This window comes from Passer montanus, unplaced genomic scaffold, assembly GCF_014805655.1.
Source record: "Passer montanus isolate IOZ18808 unplaced genomic scaffold, ASM1480565v1 scaffold2, whole genome shotgun sequence".
In the NCBI taxonomy this organism is placed as follows: Eukaryota; Metazoa; Chordata; class Aves; order Passeriformes; family Passeridae; genus Passer; species Passer montanus.
Window position 1 is genome coordinate 15557603 of NW_024366591.1, and position 24238 is coordinate 15581840.

Below are 24238 nucleotides of genomic sequence, written 5' to 3' on the forward strand. Positions count from 1 at the left end.
TACACAGAAACACATTCTCCAGATAAACCAGATACACTGTAATATAATGGGTACTGAGATAAGAAAGTTGCTCTTAGGACAAAGGTGTGATTGATCGTGTAAGATTTCCCTTTCTACTGCATCCTTTTGTTTTCCTCAGTCACAGAGACAGCCTTGTAATTCACGTAATTCAGTGCATTTCAGTCCAGTCTGTGTCCAGATTTCCTGGGAAATTGCAGGACAGAGATTTTCAAGCAAGAAAAAGAATAATAGAATAATGACCTCTTGTGAAAGGAACTCAGTTTTTCGATTTGATGTTTTTCCAAATACTTGTTCTTTATTTCACTGTTCTAATTAATGGTTATATGCTGGGCATGTTATGAATATATACTGTGTTTCTGCCAGTGAAGATTCCAAGCTTTATTTCTTACTACATCTGAGAAGACTTCTCACGGTTGAGTTGCAGCTACCTCACTCGTGGTGGTTTTTGAATAGACTTGAGGATTGCTTTGAAACCAAAAAATAATCTTCCAAAGTCGATCTAAAGGGAAGACTCTTCTAGTTCCCATCATTTACCTATTGTCTATGGCAAACAGCAGCTTCATTTAAGAAAGACTAGTTTATTCCCAGTGACTCCAACTTGCATTTGTTTGTGGATTAGGTGTATTTCTTGCAGATGGGCAAATTATTTAGGATTTTTCTTCTGTAGCCTTTCAGTGAGGAGTCAGCCAGAAGTCTATTTTATCTGTGAATGAGATTTAATGAACCCTTGCTAAATCTGCTGTGTCAAGGCAACCTTCTCTCTTTGTCTTTTCACTGATCCATTAATACAGCATTTGGGAGCTCTCCAGTAATAATGGCAGACAGCTCTCTTTGTGATTTCAGTTTTCATTTTGGATATATTTGGAACTGAAATCTGACTTGGAGTTCTGTGGTAAAACTTAGTTTGTGTAAGGACAGACTGTCTTTAGGTTGGGTATTAGCAACTGTTCTTCCCAAGATTGCTACCATAATGCTTTAAAGGTGCAAAGTGATGCTTTGAGAGCTAAGACTCATCTCCTAGTTTTATTAATTTATATCTGTAGTGACTAATTAAATTGATAGGACTCCAGTTACGTGGTCAAATTGTCACTTGAGAAGGTCATTATTGAAAGTCTACAAGGAGTCTGAGAAAGTTTAATGACAATTTTTTTTTGCCTTAGTTTTCAGTTTTTAAAACAGTGATAGCTGACCTGTTTTAGGGTCTGTACAACCACGTTGTTACAGGTTCAGTGAGGTAGTCCTGATCTGTTGCAAATATTGCATGAAACTGAACTGTGCTTGACCAACCAAGCAAAACTTACAGTTAATTATTTGAGAAAACTTGTCAGGAACTTTGTTGCTGCTTGAGCAGGTCTTTGACCCTCCAAGACAGAGAACAATTTGAAAAATTACTCCAACTCCAAAATGTTGACACAACACAACTGTACAATCCAAGTCTCTTTGCATGATGATATTCTAAACAATTTTCTTGAATATTAATAAATTATATCTTCTTATTGTTTTAAGGTTAATGTTTATGAAATATATTTTTCCAAATACAATGTGGTTATGCTTAGTTGAATATAATTTACAACTTTTCTGCTTTGTCTTGAACTGGAAAATCAAATGGAGATGTGTTAGCATCTGCTCTGTTAAAGAGGGGATTCTGTAAAGACTTGTACCACAGTATCATGCAAATAATTATTTTTTTTTTAAGATCAGTCCTGCTGAGAAATGCTATCTAGAGTTCTTAGTGCTTAGCCTTTTCATAAGTTAAATTTTTGCAATGTAGGCCAATTACAAATCCAGACCCTCTTGGGTTTGCTTGTCTCATTTTACTTCTTTCTGGTTATTTTTGAAAGTCATTTTATTCATGGCTTATAGTTATAAGTAACCGGGTTAATTCCAATGGATTGGATGACCTTGTGGACTACAAGATAAGCTCATCCTTTCCTGAGTTAATTAGAACTATAGTAAATGCCTAGTACTGTGATTAAAGAATTCCCCTGGTTCTTAGGCACCTGGTCATTGTAGCCAAAACCAGGCTTGAATTAAATAGCAGAGCTTTCTCCTTAAGGAATCCAAAAGAATTATAATGGTAATGGCCTGAATGTGGCCAAATAGATGCTGGAGGATAACTGCCTAAACCACTCAGTAGTGAATGCAGTATCTCTATAATGAAACCTTGTTCCTCACTACCATTCTGGGCTTGAATTCTACCCCTGAACAACCTCTGTGGGTTTCGTCAGATGTATAATTCCAAAAGCTAAGCCGAGTGTTGATCAGCTTAAAAGTTGCAGGATATAAAAGTAGGCTTAGTTTCTTTCCTGAAGAAATTCTAGTGCAAAAATTTTAACTGTCTCAGAGTTGTGAGGTTATGAAGGTGTTTTCAGATAGAGAACATGCTCATTCTGTCACATTGGAACTGTCACATTTGGTGTGGCATAATCAAAATCATTGGCATCAACCAAAAAGCAGCAAGTCCCTAGCTCTGTAAAGTGTCATTTCACACCTATCAAGTGTGGAAGTGCAAGTTCTTATAGACTTTTTTTAGTCTGACACATATACCAAGAACCTGGAATTCACTTAACCATTACAAAAATGAATTGCAAAGACATTATATGATCAGAACCCCAAATACAGAAACCCTTTAACTTTGGCTTATAGCCTTTTAGTCTTTTGCCAGCTGCCAGACATTAATGCTTACTGGTGGTGACAGTGGGAAGTTCTGCCAACCACAGTGGCCACACAACAGTGGCATGAAAGGGTCACTTGCCATAGCTTTTTCATGCAATTGTACCCGTACTGCAGGTGTGCCCCAGCTGTGCACAGATGCACCCAGTTTAGACCTTCTTGCTTGTGAGCATCCCATGATTAGGGCCACTGCTGCCATATCTGTTAGCACCACCTGGTCCTGGGGGCAGCTGAGGGGAGAACTTGTGTCCCAATAAGCTGTTCTGTCACTGCCAGCCAGCTCCTTGGGTCCTCTCCCCTGGAGCTCCTCATGTCTCATGTAAGAGAGGAAAAAGATAGAGAAACTGTATGTGACATGGCAGTTGGTGATGCAACTACAAAACCAGGTTATCTGGCTTTTTAACATCACTTTCCTGGATGCAGGTCAGGATATGGTCTGGGATAGGGTAAAATCCTCTGGCAGGCCAGACAGCCTGTGGGACACCACTTCCTAGGTAGTCTTGAGGCTAACTTCTTGCCAATTAATCTAGTGACTTGAAACAGTAATATTAAATCAGCTGTTGTAAAGTACATTGCCATGCCAAACATTTCCCTGTTACAGTTTTGCATTATCTGAGAGCAAGGGAGTTCTCTTACCTCTCCCCTGTCCAAAAAATTCTCTCATTGTCAAGAATATAAATGTCAGCATTTTCTGCCCAGGGGAGACACCAGTTTTTTTTTTCCTTGACAGCTCTAGCTCTACTTACATCCATGTGTTGACATCCTTTTGAATCATTTTAGTAATTGGTGCATGAAGCTTCCATTTTTATTTGAGAACTCTTTAAACTGTTTGTTGGTGTTTTCCAGTTAGGTATTTCTTCTTTTTCACTTTTGTTTTACTCAGATTTGCATAGTATAATTTGTAAAATAATGCAGTATACCTGAATAAGTCGTAACCTGTAAAGGAGGAAATGTCATCCTAGTACTGCTGTTCAGCCTTTTTCTTTATTTTTCCCTGTCTTTAATTGTTAAAATTCTAAAGATAAAACCCCCTGTCAGAATGTTGACAAACACTGTTAAGTATCTATTAAACTTTGAATAATTTATTTCCCTTCTATGACTGTACTACATAAGCAGAAGTTTCACTTGGTTTCATGCCACCATAAATAGTGTACAGCAGCAGTTCTGTTTTAATCCAGTGGACTAAATGGGCATTTTCTTCTCGGAGCACTCAGCATGTCATTGCTAATGATGTGTGAGGTTCTCATGTACCAGATATAGTCCTTATGTCTGAAGCCCTGGTGCATTCATAGTGCTGAGCAGCATTTATGGGTTTACTAATTCATAGCAGACACACTCTCCTCTCTCTCCATGATTAAAATCTGCTGTTTGGTACAGTGACACATGGTGACACAGTGTAAATGACTTCATTAATGTGCTTTGTTTCTCTTGCCCTTGTTTTCCTTCAAGGCCAAAGAGTGTGACATGAGCAGGTTACCAGTTATTCTGACAAATAGGGGGACACCTCCTGTCCAAACTACTTTGCAGAAATACTGGATGACTTTAAATGTCAAACTAGTGAATGAGGTAAAGTGCTTCCTACCAGGGATTTCCTCCGAGGGGCAGGATGTGAGAATCACCTGACACACATTGCATCCAAGTTTACTAGCCTGCAAATAAAGTAAGTCAGGAAAGACTTCTTTTACAAATCCCACAAAGGGATTATAGGTGGTTGCAGAATAGTTTTCTTTGTGAGTTGTAAAGTTTTGAACCTTTTCTCTCTTTTTTGCTTGCTTTCCTACACACTGTGCTTATTTCATGTGCCTCCACCATAAGCTCTTCAATGTGAAAATTGCTTTGTGCTACAGATATGTACTAGGCTGTTAAGGGACTTGACTAGCAATGCTAGGCAGCCTTGCAATCTAAAAACGTTCCCACTGTTTTCCTCTTCAAGAGATCACAGAATGGTTTGGGTTGAAAGGAACATTGAAGTTCATCTAGTTCCAATGCCCCTGCCGTGTACAGGGACATCTTCCACTAGACCAGGTTGTTCAAATCCCCATCCGACCATTAAAGTGTGGAATCACACAGAATCACAGAACGGGTAAGGTTGTAAAGGACCACAGTGGTCATCTGGTCCAATCTCCCTGCTCAAGAAGGGTCATCCTAGTGCACATGGCACAGGATGGGTAGACATTGTGATGTCAGTTTAATGACATTGAGCTTCATTTTGTTTCCTGTACATTTTGTTTCAATTGACATATCAGAAGCAGAGTTTTTTGGTTTTGTTTCTACTTATTGTGAAAACTACCCATGTGCATGCTCTTATACTACATTTGGGACTGTATCCTGGGACTCCAGGGAGTAGGAATTATATTTCTTGTTCCATGATGGTCAGAGCTTCAACAGTTACTAAAATAAATACTTTCATTATGAATAAACCATTTATAGAAATGTGATCTCTTTGGGCATTTGCAAGATAATGCATGCCAATTAAAAATCCTGGAAGCTGTGTAACTTTGAAACTATCTCTACAGTCATATAAGTTCCTTCTTTAAAAAAAAAAGAAAAAACAAAATGTGGTTTAGAGTCCATACCAATCAGTAAAAGCTGATTTTCAATTTTGTTTTTTACTGGAATTGCTTTCTAGTTATTAGGAACTGCTTTGTAGTTGTTTTTGCTTTCCATACCAGTGCTTGCAAAAATATGTTATTGCCCAAGAAAGCCTCTATCTTTCTTTTCTTTATGTTTTTTTTAAATACAGATTGCTTGAGTTAGTATCATGAATAGTTAAGCAGTCTGTGGGGGAATCCTGTCTGGAGACTCAGTGTTTTCAGTGGATTGGAATTATTAAGTTTGGTTTTGTTTGGTTGGTTTTAAGTCCCATTTTTCATCCAGTAATTTAAGAGAGGAGCCTGCTGTCTTCCTGTTTGTTCCACATGAAAGGGAAAACATGCAAGTGTTTGGATCGTTGCCATGACTGTGAATGAGCCCTGCAGCGGTGCTGATGGAAATCATAGCTGAGAGCAGTCTTGTGTATTGGTCAGAGATGTGTTTCAGAACTTACAAATTATTTGTGAGGGAATGTGGTAGCAGTGGAGTAAGCTGAGAATATACTGGCTGATAACTTGTGCTTCTGTCATTTGATTCCATCAGATCATATGCCCTTTCTCTATCTAGTGGGTTCCCAGATCTTACTTTTTACAAAGAACAGCAGTCAAAACGTAGCAGTCTTTTTGCTGAAATTCTCTTTTGCTTCATAGCAAAGTTTTGATCATCACTTCCTTACTGAGCTTGATCTCTGATGTTTATATCATTCACATGTTGCATGCAGGTTTTTGGCATTTGTGACAGAAAGGAACATATATATGTGAGTGTATATATACATATGCACTGACTTTTCACAATTCAGCTCTATAAAAGATGGAAATTAAAAAATAAAAATAAAAAGGAGGGAAGAACGAGATTTTGAAGAGCAAAGGCTTAAAAGAATGCCTGAACTGGTGTGTCCTTCCATGCATTGTAGTGTATTGGCATCCAGGTTTTGATCTGTGGAAAACATTAGATAGTAACACATTCTACAAAGCCAAGATGGGACAAGAGAGCAGAAAATCACATGAAGTAAACAAGGTTTTACAAGTAGGGAAAATCAGGACACACAAACCACTGAATAGGATTAGTAATGGATGTCCATCGTGGTTCTTAGTGTGATAAGAAGAGATTGTCAGTGGGAGGTAACACTTGTCTCTCCGTGTTTAGGAACTGTGTTCTACACCTGTGTTTTACACAGCAGTGTCTGGAGGATACAAATCAGTTTTTACTTGAGTACTGAATATATATTTTAGCCAGCTGCTGAGCTCTCACAGCTGTTAGAAATGTCAATAAAATTTCAGTGTAATTAATAGCTGAGAAAGTGAGGCCCCACAGCTGACTGTGAGGCTGGCCAATAGTTAAGAATATAGTTAGTGCTAAACAAAATTGTTTGGCTTCAGAGTTTTAAATTTTTCACATATGGACTGAGCAGCAGATGGAAATAACAGCCCTTATAACTTATGTACTTATTAGACATATGAGACAGAGTTTTTATTTACCTTCCTGTTGTTCTATAGAATTTGTTCTGGGGACAGGAAGAAAGGTACCAGAGTTCCTTTTCACTGGCACTTGTGCATGTACCAGTAAATGTTATGGATTGCAGAGAAATGTGTGGAGTTCCTGTCAAGAAATACAAAGTGCAGCATTCTTAATTGTTTGTAGTTAGAATTAGCTTGCTTTCTCTGGCAAGTTCAGGTGCTGTGTAGCTTGTATCTCTCCTTGTAGTATTGAGGTGGCTGTATAACACTTTTAAGAAATTCCATTTTGTCAATTTCAAAGAAAAGAGAAACCATTAAGAAGGAATTTGGCTTATAAACTTTGCTCCAAAGATAAATGCTAAATATCTAAAGAAGACTTTCTAGTGCAGGACTAGTGTAATTCATAAAAGCAGTGTGCCCTTTTCTGTTGTCACTACCTCTAGTATTTATCCACATTATTCAGCTTCTATTTATGAAGGACTGAGAGTCAAATCAAGATATCATATACAGAAAAATGTAAAATTGCCATTACACAATGGTTTACTTGGAACACTTTTTCTAGTAAAATCATCTTTTGTAAGAACAGGATCAAGCGCCTTATTGGTATTTTATATACAAAACAAAAATACAAACAAACAAACAAACAGAAAACCCTACAACCTTAGAGTAAGGTCTGACATCCTGTAGTGAAATACAGGTTTTCTGCTAAGAAAAACACTTGTAAAGGTGCAGTGCATTTCAGTGTATCATAACTTTTCAGTATGACTCTCAAAATGCTGAACAATTTATTTATGTCCTTCTTCAGGAAAATGTTGCACTCACCTCTGGACAGACTCTTCTGTACTTTGCTTCTAGTTGACAGCCATTAATGTTGACTTATCTGATGTCCCAGACTTCCTTGTGAAGCAGAGTACAGTAGTTCTGAGTAGGGCTGAGAAGCTGTTGGGACCAATACATTAGTGTTAATGTGATTTGATGTTTGCTGGTAGAGTTATCCCAAGAAACCCATACTATTTCAGAACAAGCCAAACATAATTCTGGTACTGGAGGGATTTTATGCTTTGAAGGAGAGAGAACAGTAGCTGAGACTCTGTCTTCTGTAAAGCAGAAGAGATTGGAAAGGAAGGCAGGAAAGAAGGAAGACATCTCCATACACAGGAGGCATCACACCACAGCACCTCTCACCACATTTCCTCACTGACCCATTTACCCTAGTTGGTCTTTTAGTGTCTTATACTTCCTGCTGAATTCAGGACAGAACAAGCCTCCCTTCATGAACTGGGGCTTATGGATTGTTTTTTAGCTGCTCATTGTCAAGTGACTGTAATACATTTAGTGGAAATATCCTGTGCTGGGAAATCCTCAGGCAGTAATTAATGGCTTGTTTCACATAATACTGATCTGTCTGTGCCACTTAAGTAATAACTTGCATTGTATGCATTTTTCCTTCCTCTTTTGTTATATTGTGAGAAATTAATGGAAGGACTTATTATAAATCATGCAAACCTTGTGGTTAAAATATGAATAGGGGGTCCAAGGCCAGAGTTGATCGCTGGATTGTCTTCCTTTTGGTGGTCATGTGTAGGAGACAGCAATAAGTAACCCACTGGGTGGTGCCTCTGGGGCCAACAGATGCAGCTTCTCAGAAGGATCTCCTCTATCCCAATAACACATGGTGCTAAGAAGTTTCTGATGCTGTTTCTCAAAGTACGAAGGAAGTGGAAGGAGTTGTGGCTAGGAGCACATGCGTGGGAATGAGAGTCAATAATGGCTGAAAGTTAATTTTTTTAATTTCCTCTCTTTTGGTGCAAGGTCTTGCTCTGTATAACATATACCTCCACCTTTGAGCTGAATGGGAGTTCGGTGTTGAAGATTGCTGAGGTAAGTGCCTCTTTTATACCACAGCTTGTGTTACTTACCCTTTCCCCACTACCTAGAGTGTGTCTTCCATATGTATCCTGAAACTGAGCCAGTCTAAAGCACATCTACCATCATTAGGACTGGTATTACCTTATGCCTAGTGTGAAGAAATAGTTGCAAGTTGGGCACGTTTGGGCCTGCATGGGAAGGCAGTGTTGGAAGTTGATTGATAATTGTACATTACAGCAGTGCACATTTACTACTTCTCATATTTATTTTGCTTTTTGCAATAGAAAAATTTTTTAAGTTCTTCATAAAACAGCCCTGTGCTGATTTCCTACTGGCTGCAACTCTAACACTAATGAGGTTTCCTCAAGACAAGTTTATAAGCCATAGTGTGCCATGTTAGCATAAGTACCTCAATGTTCCTCTTTCTTGACACATCCAAGTAAATTATTTATAATGCCCCTTGCTCCATTGGGTTGTTAGTAACTCTACTCCCTTTATTCCATTAGATTTTAGTCTGAATTAAATTGTAAAGGAGCTTTGGTTGTAGAAAAACATACTTGCAGGCATATTACCTGAGCCTTTGTACGTGAGTGATATTTTTAGTAGTGTGTTGCAAGCTATGGGCTGTTTGTTCAGCTTAGAGAAGATGCACAGGAATACTTAATCTTCCTGTGCAGCACACACTGCTGTGTGCAGAATCTATTATAAAATTACATTGTTAACATGGTATGGGCAGAGCTATTATCCATGAAGGAATGTAAATGTTACTTACATGTCTTACACTCCCAAGTGTCTGTAGACATTTAGAGATATGTTACTTCTTAGTTTTTGTTATTTGGGGTGGGATTTTTTTGTAAAAACAAAAATCCCATGTGAAAATAGCTTACTTTAGCTGGAAGTTAAAGTATTTTCGGAGTTCAAGAATAAAACTGGCCTTATCTTATCAGAAGCTTAGAAAGGAGTTGTAGGGATAACAGGGAACCAAAGAAAATTACTTCCATTTTGTAAAAGAAAAAAGGGTTTTAAAAGGCAAGGATACAACATAAATAGTTAATATATATGACATATACCAGATGAAAAAGATAGTAATCATTCTAGATTAGCACAGCTTAGATTTTGGTTTCTCTTGTGCTAGGTGAGACCATAAGGCGTGGCTATTTTTGGAGGTCTTTGTAAGCCCCATCTGTAGATACTGCAGCATGGATGAACTGAATTGCTACTTAAAGCAAGCCACAATTTTTAAATTTTTACTAAACCCTCTTTTTGTCAGTGTCACACACTGAAAAAAAAATACAGATTATTTCCCCTACTGCAGTTTTTCTCACATTTCTCACAGACTTCCTAACATGCGAGGCAAAAGCTGATGAATTCAGCTTAGTGCATCTCTTGGCTGTAGGTAAAGAGCTTGAGATTAAGCAAAGTGCTTGCTGGCAAAAGCATTTAATGACTCTGAACCCTTCAGCTTTCAGTCTTTAAGAGCACTACCTGAGACTGGGGGGAAATGGTCAATCAGTCATGGTCTATGTGGTATAAACTGTAGAAATAATCAGAAATAATATTTTCTGTTTTCTCTTTAAACAGGGTTGTTATTCATCAAAAGCATTCTGAAAATTGGCAGTTATCTTTCACAGATTGATGTGAAACTCTGCTGGTTTTGGTAGTTGCACATCACTTTTATTCTCAGAAGGCCAATCTGGTTTTTAAAAAGCTTTGCTAGTGTACTGATACAAATTAGGACAATACTAGTTCTTTTCTTTTATGGTGAACAAGACTCTAATGCATGGTGAGATGTGCAGGCAAAGCAAGCAAAACTCATTTCCTTCAATGAATTGGAACAAGCAGTAATACAGAGTGTACTTGCCTCTATTTGGAGTGTTGGGGGGTACAGTTATTTTCTCCACACTTCTTGAGAAAATACTGCCTCAGGTTTCTCTAAATAGCCTAGGTCTTTCTAAATAGCAAATCCTACCAGGCACATACATGTTTCCACAAGTTCCTCCTGTCCAGGCTTTAGGTAAGGCAAAGACTTTAACAGCTGGCATCACTATGGCTTTGTATCTGAATTATCCAATGTATAAGCAATAGGAAATAGAAAATAATTTCTCAGTTCAGCATTTGATTAACCTTCTAATATGCTCTAAGAGAAAGGTGGCAAAAAGGAGCTTCCTGTTCCAGTGCCCATGCTATTTAACATTTCTTTCCAAGTCAGTCCCTCAGTTTTGCTTGCCTGCACCCTGTAGCAAGTAGAACCACTGCAGGATTAGAAAGGTGCTGCCTTCATTACTGGTGGAACTCCCTGAGGACTCTCTCTGACAAACAAAGCTACAGTCTGGCCATTTTGCATTGCCTGATTGTTTGCAATTTATGTGTACGAAACAATGGCACTTGAAATCATTCTGCACCTTATCAGCTTCAAATTAAGGAAGCATCCAATATGAAGATTACTATAATTTGTGCCCTAACTGTTAATAGTATTGAAAATAGATTAGTGGTATTAAAAATAGATTAAATCTTGCCCTGTGCACCTTCCCATGCTTGCCTAGACACCTGCAGGAAAATTTAGTTGATGCTGTTGCTTGTTTTTATGTGTGTGTTTGTTGCTCCAGTGTGCCTTCTGGAGGTTTATTTTGTGTAACTCTCTTGTGTTTCATTAGCTAACCCTTCTGTGTTTTGCTCTTAGTTGTGTTTTGCATGCCATAGAGCTGGAAGTCCCCGAGTGCATGAAATGATCAAAATGTCCATTGCACACCTCTTTGGAGCCCTGAGCTCTTGCACTTTTACTGCTGCTTCTTCATCAGTGGCTTTTCAAAAGGTACCTTGCCCGGCCATTTAGAACACAGGCCTTCTGTAAGATTGCAACTCAAGTATTGTTTGCTTAATAGCTTTCGTGGGGAGGGGAGAGAAGGAGGTATCAAACATGCTCTTTCCAGATAGTCAGCCTACCTCTAAGAATGGTACTTCATTATTTAATTCAGGTACTCTAGAAGAAGGCTTACAGTTCAAAAAGAATTGTCTCAGCAGCACTGGAATGGTTTGGCCTCTGTGAAGGGCTGTATGTGCTTTAACAGGGTTATTTTGTCCACTGGGGTTCAAGGGATAGCTGAATGATGGGCAGAATTGGTCCAGGCCAATTTACAAGAACATCTTCATCACTGACCTATTGACAGCTTGGTTTCATTTCAATAAAAGTTAGAAACAATCAAGAGTCTTGTTTGTGTACTTATGTCAGTACTGATCAGGCTATATAAACAGATCACTTTCATTTTTCCCCTCTTAAAAACTCATCCTCATTAGGGAACAGTAAAAATGACTTTGCATTACATAATGTCCTTCTCATTCAAAAATACACCAGATGCATTTCTGTATACTCCTTATGCATATAATTTATACTACATATTTATATTTTTAAGAATATTTTTAATAATTTTTCGCAGCTAGTTCCATTTATATTTACAGTTCTTGCTTGCTATATATATCTAAACAATGGCAGAATAAAACCACTAAAACTGAAAAATATAAATGTATGTGAACAGTCATTTACTTTTATTTTTTGGTTGCTTGGTTTGGATTTGGGGGATTCTTGTGGTCATTGTGAATGATAAAGCTTAGTGCAGGACAAAGGGCCAAAACTGCTTCTTTAAGAAGACTGTGTTGTACAGTTCTGTCACAAACCTGCTCAGCTACATCAAGACTTGTATCTACTTAGTAGTTACTGTGCAGTGTGCTTACACTGTTTACTCCAGTCACAGCAGGTCTTACAGAGACCCAGCATCTGCAAAGCATCTGATGAAGGATAGAAACTGCTCCTTGCAGTGTGCTGTCCCCAGGATCCTAGCTGTGTAACACTTGAGCAGCCATTTGTGCAACATCACCTGGGGCAAAAGTCCAGCATGACTCTGGGCACAGCACATTGTCAGAGATCTGCCAGCAGCTGGGCGTGGAGTTGGAAACTGGATGATCCATCAGTGTTCTTATATTGCTGCTCTGGTTCCCATGGGATCTCTGAGAAGAGGAGCCCTCTGCTGGATTGCCAGTTATTAAAAAGCAATTGTTTGTGTTGTTTATGGTGAGGTGCTATTGTATTTTCTCTGTTGAGAAAGGCCTTAAAGGCTTTCAGATGTGTTATGGTATGTAATGATTACCGTACAGTAAGTGACAAATACCTGTACATCAGAAGCAACAAGCTTGAAGAATTGGAGGGTATTTACATTGCAGACGTAGACTTGCAGCGAGGTAGTTACAATAAGTATCAAGAGATGAATAATCAAAGCAGCATTCAATGAGTTCTGTACAAAGTGAGACAAGTACCCAAATCACTTGGATTTGACAAGAGACTTTGTCAGTTTTGCCCTACCATTCCTGCAGCTGTGTGACTCATGAGTTACTTGGCTTTCCAACCAAGACTGCTAAAAATTTCTAATGCGCTAATAAAGCAATAAGAAATAGTTAGGAAGGCTGACTATCTGCATGTGAGAGACCTTGGTATCTTCCTAAAAAGTGTTCCTGGTAAGTGGGAGTTGATCTCTTTGTGCTGCTGTCTTGTTTCCTCATCAGGTTTGCATTGAGACATATGTATCTAGCTGTCACCAGCGGAGCATTAACACCGCTGTGCGGGCAACCCTCAGCCAAATGTTGAGTGACTTGACTTTACAGTTACGACAAAAGCAGGAAAACATGGTGAGCCTTCTGGCATCAACAAATGGTTCCATGTCCATGGCTGCATAGCATTTTGTTCTCATTCATTTGAATGTCTTATGGCTTTTATTTGACACTTCCTCAATTAATCCTGTTTAAAAGCCTTTTGGGCTCTGACTATGCCTGCCTCAGAGCTCTCACATTGTCAGCTCTAGTTGGCTGGTTTGTTTGTTTTTTTCTTTGCATTAAATAGAAGAAACTTTGTCCTGATGTCAGGCTGCCTCTGCCTTTTCCATTGTTTTATTTTGTTTCCTTGTTTTTCTAAGGTGTATTGAAATCCTCCTGCCAAAACTTTTTGCATGACAAATATTTACGTAGCGAAAACAGATTCTCAACGAAGGAAACTGTAGTTGAGATTTTTCTTCTACTTTTTTAATAGAAAATACTTTTAACTTATGAAATTATTTTTCTCTGTTAGCAAAAAAAAAATAAAATATTTCATTATTAAAATCCATGAGAGCTGTTTGAATGACATCCCAGCACATTTTCAACTGCAGATGTTCTGGGTACATGTGGAATTACATTGGCTTCTTATATGGTTTGTACTGTTTTGTATAATACCATGTTGTCAAAGTACTATTTGTAAAAGTCAGTTTCTATTTATCAGGAAAATTTAAGAACTGTAGTTGTACAGATTGTTTTCCTTGCATCTGTTTTGGGTTAAGATGATCGCGTCTATTTTGGATTAGTAGACTAGATTGATTTATTATTTTTGCAGTTGCTCAGCAGGATAAAAACAGTTTAAGTAAACTTGTCTCCTGTTGGTGCTAAGTAGGTTCATTTTACTAGCCAAAGCATTTACCAGAAAAAACTCCAAACAAACAGACAGAAACATTTTGGGTCTGCAATTTCAATTTTGTTAGTTATTTTCTTAGCTGAGGAGTAGATAAAAGCATATGAGAAGTGCATTTAGTTCCTGACATTTTGTTATTGATGCTTGAGAGAGTTTGGGTTGACCCTGTTGTGCACGATAAGAAGAATCCTGTACCACAGCTGAACCAAATCATGTATGAGGTCATTTCCATTTCCTGGCTGCCATTAATTCTGTTGGTTAACATTGACATTGTCAATGTTCTAAACTCTCTATTACTCAACTGATTTTGGTTTCTAAGTAGTTTGTGAAATCTAAACTACGCTTTTCTCTCAGTTATTTTCAATGCAATTTATATGCCTAATTATTACTGAGTTGTTCTAGGTGTAGGAAATCCCTTAAGGACTTACAAAACTTTCACCTAAATGAGATACAATTTCCTTTAATCTAAATGGCTGTTAAAACAGATCTTAAGGAATTTTAAATATATTTTGCAAAAAGTTCACTTAAAAACCCTAACAAAAAGCCCAAAACAGATAGAGGACATGAATTTAAGCAAGTTCTGCTGTTAAAGTATTGCTTCTATTGCTTCCTCTGCCCCTTGCACCAATTACACCACCTTTGTCTTTCCTCAACAGATAGTTGAAAACCCTGACACCTTGCAGAAATTCAAGAGTCAAGGTATTTGTGATACTTTCTTAGTGACTCCTTCCAGTCCAGCTTTTTTATTCTCAACTTTCTTTTTATCACCACAGTGCTGTTTGTCATGGGAGTTGCACCCTCAGGATTTTCTAATTTCTCTATAGTTTGGTACTTTCTTGGTTACTTGTGATAAGAACTGAGATTGCCCTGTTAGCTCCTGATATTTCCAGTTGTGTCTTCATTTGGACCATGGTGACAGCATTGCACTCAACATAGTAATAAATCATTGTTTCAAGGGGCTAACTTCTGTAATTAAGGGATTGCAGTGGTCTGGAAAAAGTTTTAGTAAGTGCCTTTACTTCCTGAAATAATATAGATTTTCAGAGTAGAATGTGGAATCTGAAAACAATCGTTACTCTATTTCAGGCCAAAGATATTGTTTATATAATGACTACTTGCCAGGTGATTATTTTACAAGAGAATGTTTTTCTATTCCCATTTTGGCTTAACTTTCAACTCTTCTAGTAGGAAAAATAGTCTCTGGTTGTGACCTTCACTCAGGATTTCTGTAGAATTTGTGTGAATGGAGGCTAAAATCTTTGAAGAGCACAAGCATTCTTTTATGAGATCAGAAGTTGGTCTGACATCAGAAAATGTGTAAGAGAGTGAAACTGCAGGGAGAGATACAGAAATTGGCTGCTATGTAAAAAACTGAGGCCAGTCTTTTTATTATTTAATTATATACTTATTTTATTACCTGAATTTGATTTCAGCTAACCTTCTGTAAATGCATGTAAGCAATTAGTGCTCTCTCCGGGTTTAATACTGCTGCTTTTGCATTTTGTGGCGATCACTTTCCAAAGTAGCACTTTTCCTACTGCATCTTATCTCTGAATTTTGGTAGCCCTGCTCCTTATTTAGAAGCTCTGACCAGCTCTGAAAACCCATGCAGTTAATTGATGTTGTTATCCAGCCTGCTCATATGTAATGCCTCTGATATTTGTCCTTTTTGGAGGTACTTCAGCTGAATCTCTTTGTGATGATGTTGTATCTGTCCTCACTGTGCTCTGCGAGAAGCTCCAGGCTGTCATAAAGTGAGTTATTTAAGTTTATAATTTCAATTTATTACCTGGAGGTTGAGAGTTTCACTGATGTATGTGATTGTACTGTTGTAGATCTGGAATTACGGAGTAAAGCTGTGCTTAAATAAAGTGTTTACTAGAGAAAGTGTTGTTCATGATGCATTAATTTAATCCTCACTTGAAATGAGGAGCTAATTTGCCTTCTTTGTGCACTGTTCAGCTTTACAGAGCTTCCAGTAAATCTAATCTGTAGGTAACTTACAAAAAGCAGCAAAATACTAATACAAAATGCTAATAATCCAAGGAGTTTTCTTTTCTGACTGGAAGAACCATCATAGAGAGAGTAACAATTACAAGAGCCATAGAAAGACCTAACAGATACTATATTCAGAATTAATAAATCTGTCCTTAGGCAGCCTTTATCTAATTGAAGTAATTTGTGCTATCAAAGAATTCCTCCAATTTAGGAATATCATACACTCTACCTGCTTGAAAATGTATGATCTTAACTTTTAAAATGTGGTTGTTATGGACAGTATGTTATATGCTGTACAATTTTCAGAAACTGCTAGAGACAAAGATAGCACTGGCATCTATGTGCAGGTCTTTTGCAGGCTTTCTTCCCATGAGTGTCTCTAATATCAGCAGGATTACAGAGGAATGCTTTACTTAGCTTTATCTAATCAGTGTCAGCATCTGGGAAAATAAAACCAAGAATGCAGGGATACCCGGTGCATGCCCATGCAAGCGTCACCTGCAAGGTGATCATCTGCGTTAAGACACATTGTAAGAAAAGCTGTTGGGAAAGAAGGCATCTGTACCTGGAATGCATGTATCTTTCCAGATGGGTGTGGACTGTTGTGTGGAAAAATCTATCACCTTTAAAATATAAGAAGCCAGCAGTTTTCAGCCCTCCATAGCACAGAGTTAGAAATCCAGCTTTGAGCCTCAGGATTCAGTGTTTTCTCCATGGCATGTGAAATGGGTATTGTACTTGGATACAAATTCATGCATGTGAACAAAAGGAACTCAGGCAGTGACACAAAACCACTTAATTTCGATTCAGATAAATCCATTCTTTACAGCTTCCTTGTCCTACAATTATATATCAAAAAGTGCATTCCTACAGCTCTCGTCTCTGACCAAAAGAGAGTTATTAAATCCTGGTTTTCTTAGGAGCGAAAACCATGTTGTGGGTACACTTGCCATGGAGTTCTCCTTTCATAAGGGGGATCACAGCCTTGCTCGTCTCCTGGATTCCGCAGCTGATGATAAGGCACAGTGCATGTTACAAGTGTATCAGTTCCAGGTGTCCACAGGTTCTTTAAGATTCTTTGTCATGAGGCTTTCTTTGAGTTTATGATTGTGACAGAATTACTGGCAAGGCCCTGAAAGGCAGTCATGTTACCATGTGACTTTCTGCTTGGAGACATTACCTTTTGACCATTGTGGCTGTTACCAAGAAAAAAAATAACCAGAAGAGAGTAGCCTAAACATGCTTCAGATTGCCTGAAGAAATCAATAATCCAAAATGTTCTGTTGTCTCCTTTTCCTCTGTTTAAGGTTCCTTCCCAAGATTTTAGACTGAATTTGAGTAGTTATTTGTGTTTTATTCTCCCTATATTTTCACTTTTTTTTAAAGTAGTAGATCACTGCATATGATCAGTACAAAATAAGTGGGATGATACAGGTGATCATACCATTGTAAATTGATAGCAAGAAGCAAAATAATTCACTGCTGTAAATTGTGGTATAATTTTCAAGTGAACTTAATGTGGTTGTTTTAGAAAATTAAGTAGTCTGTTTTAATATCATGTAAATATTTTCTTTGCCAGTGACAATCGTCAGCTTCAGCTTCTTTACTTGGAGTGTATCCTCTCCATGCTGAACAGCTCCTCCCCCAGCATGCACCAGCACAAAGGATTCACTGACCTAATATGGTGAGTACATCCGAAGACTAATGCAAATACTCAGTTTGTAAATATAAATGGACCTGCTCCCCCCAGCCTTGCAAAAAAACCTGTAAAAAGTCTCCAGCTGTGAGCAGAGCTTGCTGTTAACCTACCATCATTTCTTTCTGTGCCTCACATAAAATTGGTTAGGACTGCCTGCTCAGCTGCCACATTAAATCCTAGTAGTGAATTATCACTGTAATGAGGTCCAATGGGTTTAGCCAGAACAGAAAACCTCTTATGCTTTCTGCAGTAGTTTGGATTTGGGGGTGGCATTGAACACAGAGATGCTCTGGTTGTTGTAGGAAGGTACTGTTGAGGTTCTTAATGTTCTGATACAATAATACCGGAAGATAAGCAAAATTAATGTCAAATGTGTGCTGGTGATCAGAAATGCTTATTGGGACCTTCATTGTGTAAGGTTTGTGGCTATATAGTCTTAATGTTGCTTCCATTTTATCAAGAAATTCTCCTTTTTAATACACTTCACCTGGAAGGATTGATGTCTTTGGTGTTCATATCTACCTCTAAATTGATACCATCACGTCAAAGCACCTGAAATAATCCTGCCTTCCTTGTGATTGAAATAGTGGGGTTTTCATAGCCTGTGGATAATTGAGTCATAGTAATAAAGCAAGAATGTAACTAATATGCAGTTTCTTGCAGCCTGTGCCCATCTCTTGACCTTGTCAGGTGATTGTATTAAGGAAAGATAGATGTGACAGTTAATGACAAATATGTTTTTTGTGTTTTTACCCTGTAATTTTTGTAACTGAAGTGATTCACTTGGGCCCAATTCTAAGGATGGAACATGTACCCGTAACTCCCCTGCTGTCCCAGGAACATCAGTAACTGCAAGAGTGGGAGGTGTCCAGACTGGTAACACTTGGCAGTGTTGCACAAGGACCCAGTGCTGAGGTCTAACATAAGAGCAGAACTCTCTTGTGGCAGATTCACTTCAGAAGTTTCTGCCTTTGAATTTCACTCAACCCTTTTTTTTCTGCTTATGTGACAGTCTGTGGGGCCATCCTGTGAGCAAGGTCACAGAAATTATCTCAGTTAAAAGAAAACACTTGCTGTTTTATTTTCAATTTACATGCTTATGGCGATCCAGCTTATGCTGCACATCTACAGGTGTTTGTATCTGTAACAGTGTACCATGAGAGCAAGCCATCAGGGTGGGACTTCTTAACCTGCACTGCTGCCAAGGAATGAACATGCATGCTTCAGCTACCTGCTTCAGTGGGGGAAAAAACCCCTAAAACACTAGGAAGATACAAAACAGTTTAAACTGCAAACATAATTTTGAACATTTTGTACGCACTCATACATTACCTGTCCGGTGAGGTTGTGATGCAAACTGGTAGCTGTAATTCTTCTTTAAAGAGCTGTTCCCTTCATGCACACAGCTTTCACCCTGATGGGCACTTCGTAGTCAGTTCCCAAAGAAGATAAAGAAGGGAGCAGACAGAGAAGATTTAGCTCTGTGTGCTGACAGCATTCTCCTTAGTTTGATACAGAAATACTTTGACAGGACTAAGATGTGTGGGGAATATATTGTTGCACCCTGTGATTATGCCTGCTTTGAGACAGGCATATTTCTTAAGCAGTGAATTGTTATGTTTTGAAATGTACTTGATTGGAGAAATAAATCTAATAAGCAGATTCAAAGTCATTATCTGATGTCCTATGAAAAGCTGGTTTTCTTTCCATGGCTTAGGGAAGCTGAGCTGTTTCAGATATCTTGTTAAGAGAAGCAATGAAAATTCTAGACTGCATAAAACCTTGAGAAAATAAAATGTAGTTTCCTATGGGGATGTGTTTTATGAATTGTTACTTGTAATTGGGTGCTTGCTGTAGGTACTCGCTTGAACCTCTGAGATGTGGGTGAAAACCAGATTTGGGACTCATTCTCATGCAGCACTTGGCTTCTTAAATTAAGGTCTTGCAGACTGAAGTAAAATGTCAAGTGTGTGAGTGCAAAGCTGAGATAGCAGCTAATGGAGCAAAGTGCTGAGCTGGCTTTGGTTCCACAGAAGAGTGATCTGCTGGTGTTGAATCACTTAACATGAGTGTTAAGACAGTTGAAGGAAGGATGGGTATTTACTGTATTGTGGCATATATGTAGTATAGTGCACACTTTGAGTTATTGCAGAGGGCTTGCATTATGTTCTTAAAAGAGCCAAAAAGAGACTCACAACTAAGGGTGCTTACTAAAATAATGCATGTGCAGTTCAGTGATGGAGCATTCAGCCTTCTAGTTAACATAAATTAGTTCTTGTTAGTCAGGTTTTTTTAAATCTCCCAAGGTGAATTGAAAAAGAGACCCTGAGCAGTGGAAGCCTAGAATTTCTACTTTGTGATGGGTTGCAGCTGGTGAAAGAGGCAGGCATGCTATCCTGCAAAGGGACAGCACTGTGCAGCAACATGAACTTGCAAAATCACTGCCATGTTTCTACAGTACACAGAGGTCTTTCCATATGGACTAGCATGCTGATGCTTGAGAGATGAAAGAAGCCTGGCATAATTTGTTTTTCTATCTAACCACTGCTGTTTGACTGATCATTAAAACAAGAGTGTGTATCTCATTTAACCATGGGCTATTTTCAATCTGTTCTTGTAAGAGTATTTTTTTTCCAGCTACCATCTGCTGCTTTTCTCTTTCTCAGGAAGCAACTGTGTCCAGCCCTAATAGTAATCCTGGGAAATCCAATCCATGATAAAACTATCACCTCTGCCCACAGCAGCATCTGCCTTGAGGCTGATTCACCTTCCTCAGGGGTCTCTGATCATGGCCGGGGTTCAGGTTGTTCTTCCACAGCACCTGCCCTTAGTGGGCCCGTTGCGCGGACCATATATTATATTGCAGCAGAGCTGGTTCGACTGGTGGGGTCAGTGGAATCCATGAAGCCTGTGCTACAGTCTCTGTATCACCGGATGTTGCTTTACCCACCACCTCAACATCGAGTAGAAGCCATCAAAATTATGAAAGAGGTAGGACAATCACATGTGCAAATCCAGGCATGTAAAACAAAGTGTTTATTTAACAGTAAGTTTTGCCGATATGTGCACACCAATGCATTTCAAACCTTCCTGCCTAGGGATGTTGAAACTGTCCTTTCTGAGCACAGCTGGTACATCAGCACCACTCTGACAAATAGTTTGATGCAGTTGTAATAGCTGTATTTGTCTCCATAATACCAAGCAACTGTGGCAGCTCCGTCAGTGCTCACGCTGTGGTGCTGCATGGAGCAGATCCTATCGCTGAGTCACAACTGCTCTTTTGGGTGAGATAGAGCATAACGATCCAGTCTGCAACTTCTTTGGCATCTTTCCCCAGACACATCCTCACAGTGTGGTTTCCAGGCATGAAGGTGAATATATGCTTTGATTACATGCCCGGTTTTTGAAATCCAGTTTCTTGGAGCTTTTTTTGAATAGATACAAGAAAGCTGCCAATGGCTTAAGAAGCAGTTTCAAGACCAGTCCATTCTGGCCTCTTGCCCAGTGTCTACTAGAAAGCACTAGAAGTGGAACACTGGGAGACTCATTTCAGCACTAGCTGAAATTATGGACTTTTCTATTCCACATGGGCACCTTTCTTCTCATTTTGTGGAAAACAAGGAAATTCGTGTAATTTGTAGGAACAGTGGTATCTCCTAGAGAATTTTTCATCTAGCTTGTGCATACCTAGACTGTTCTATTTCTGAAAAATCTCACTTAACACCACGCAGCCACCCACTTGGTTCCTGTCTAAACTAGGAGTCATTCTGTCACTGTCTTTCTCTAATTTTAAACAGCAGCAAGATGATAAATGAAGTTTTAGGAAAAGCTTTGTCTAATGTTGTTTTGTGCAGGACATACCTGTTGCTTCTTTGGGCTTATTAATATACGCTTGTTTGTATTTCCTGGTGGGCATTAACAAGGTGCCACCTAGCAGGTTGACTCTGAAGGAATCACTTTGCCTATCTTTGCATGACTCCATAATTGCGTAACTAGGTGGCTGAGGAGAGAGGCTTCCTTTGGTATAAACTATAATAAGAAAATACTTTTGTAGGCATAAAAATTGTCTTCTGTGCAGTATCAGATGAAAAATATCAGTCAAAAATGTAAAGCACTGGAGAACATTCTAAATGTGATTCTTGCTGAATATTCTCCTTTACTTGCTTTTCTGGGTCTAAAAAGAGGAAGCGTAGCTTTAATAAGTAGAACATCGCTGTGCCATTTTCATTTGCTGTGAGAAATTACAGCAGTGCTACCTTGGACTTGATAGAATTATGACTTATTTATTGTATTTAAATAATGCTTAGATAATCTTCTACTTACTTCTCTTTCCTTTCCTTTCAGATACTTGGCAGTCCTCGGCAGCTTTGTGATTTGGCAGGGCCCTGCTCTTCTGAGTCAGAATCCAAGAAGAGGTCTATTTCTAAAAGAAAGTCCCATCTGGATCTTCTCAAGCTGTACGCTTTGTTTCCTCCTTTATCCTTTTCTGTCTTAAACCTGTGCACACAGAACACTTAAGCAGTTCAGGAGCATACCCAGTATGAGCCAGGGTATCTGCCTGGTTAAATAAGCTCTGAGAATGGGAAAGGTGTAAAAGCTCTTGCTTAGTTTGTCATCAGTCTGGGTCTGTTTGTAAAGACATAGATAACTACCTTGTTGAGTTTGCCAGAATTCCCAAATATGTTGGTTTACAGCTGGAAATTTTTGAGTATGTGTCCTTAAACTTGCATTAAAATAAATGTGTGTTTCTTTAGAGGTATATTTTCAAGATGAAGTCAGAGGACGTCATAGAAAATTTTAACATCATCACATTGAGCAAGAAGGGTTCTCAGTTCTTATAAAGATCATACCTTGTACATAAGATCATTTTCAGGGCACAGATGGCCTTTAAATTTAGTTCAACTGGGTGTTGAGATTTTTTTTTTTTAGTTAAGTGCTTGATTGGAAGAGAGAACATGCTGTGCATGACAGTATGAATGCGTGGTAACTTTCCCTTGTTGGCACTCCCTTTACAGAATGACCATGTCTGCATGGGAGACTTAATAATTTTTTCTTGCACTAATTGTCTTTCTCAGGAATAGTCTTAAAGGATAAGTTCACTTCTTTTTTTCCTGGTTATGGAAAGATGGTGTTGAATGACAGTGACATGCTCACCATACATGTTGCATCACTTAATTGAAATCTGTGTTTATTGTAGTATCATGGATGGGATGACAGAAGCGTGCATCAAAGGTGGTATTGAAGCGTGCTATGCTTCAGTGTCCTGCGTCTTTGCCCTGCTTGGAGCCTTAGATGAGCTGAGCCAAGGGAGGGGTCTTAGTGAGGAGCAGATCCAGTTGCTGCTCCAGCGCTTGGAAGAATTGAAGGATGGGACCGAGACAAGCAGGGACTCCATGGAGATCAATGATGCTGACTTCAGGTGGCAGAGACGCATCCTGTCCTCGGAAAACCCTGCCTGGGAATCAGGAAATGAGAAGAGTCCTGATATCAGCATTAGCGTTACCACAGACACTGGTCAGACTACTTTGGAAGGGGATATGGGACAAACAACTCCAGAGGATAATACAGAAAATCAAAAAAACTCCCTGCCATCTCCAGCTGGACACGAAAGCAAAGAGATTCATTACAGAGAACCAGAGTCAGAAACCATTGACCAGCCAGATGTTGTTCAACGAAGCCACACCATTGTCTATCCAGATATAACTAACTTTTTATCAGTTGATTGCAAGACCCGGTCCTATGGATCCAGATACAGTGAAAGTAACTTCAGTGTAGATGACCAGGACCTGTCTAGGACTGAGTTTGATTCATGTGATCAGTATTCCATGGCAGCAGAAAAGGATTCGGGCAGGTCTGATGTCTCAGACATAGGCTCTGACAATTGTTCCCTGGCTGATGAGGAGCAGACCCCACGGGATTGCCCAGGTCACAGGTCCTTACGCTCTGCTGCTCTCTCTCTGAAGTTGCTGAAGAGTCAAGAAGCAGACCAACACAGTGCACGGCTCTTCATCCAGTCACTTGAAGCACTTCTTCCTAGGCTTATAGCTCTTCCCAGCATAGAAGAAGTGGATGGAGCACTGCAGAGCTTCTCTTCAACATTCTGCTCAGGTTTGCAAGCAAATACTTACTGTCTAGCCAGCATGCACACTCTGACTGCACTGTACACAGATTCCCTTGTAGGATTTAATCTTCAGAGAACGTACCCAGAATGAGGTTTGGGCTTTACACCATACATTCCTCCACAGGAACATACTTCATTTAGGGCAAAGCAAATTGAGTATGTAGGCACTGATCCAAAGGGAGGTAAATCCATTGACTCTTAACGGACTCTGGATTATGTCCTGAGTCAATAAAGAGATGGAGTTTATTGTAGCAAGATACCTCTTTGCAGGTTTGTGAAGCTCTGTTGAGAAGCTTTGCACATGGTGTCACTAAAGAGAG

General features: G+C 39.0%; 1 protein-coding gene across 4 annotated transcripts in view; it reads left to right on the forward strand.

Annotated features, from left to right (window-relative positions):
* Positions 1-24238, forward strand: part of ARFGEF3 (ARFGEF family member 3) — a 93407-nt gene that overhangs the window by 21473 nt on the left and 47696 nt on the right. For 3 of the 4 annotated variants that reach the window (XM_039707286.1, XM_039707288.1, XM_039707289.1), the window contains exons 5-12: positions 8556-8624; positions 13167-13289; positions 14757-14799; positions 15776-15854; positions 17678-17782; positions 20464-20788; positions 22142-22254; positions 22995-23905. In XM_039707286.1, coding sequence (XP_039563220.1) covers positions 8556-8624; positions 13167-13289; positions 14757-14799; positions 15776-15854; positions 17678-17782; positions 20464-20788; positions 22142-22254; positions 22995-23905 — 1768 coding nt within the window. Of the gene's footprint in view, positions 1-8555; positions 8625-11292; positions 11425-13166; positions 13290-14756; positions 14800-15775; positions 15855-17677; positions 17783-20463; positions 20789-22141; positions 22255-22994; positions 23906-24238 lie in introns of all 4 variants that reach the window. The other variant, XM_039707287.1, reaches the window with a different exon arrangement.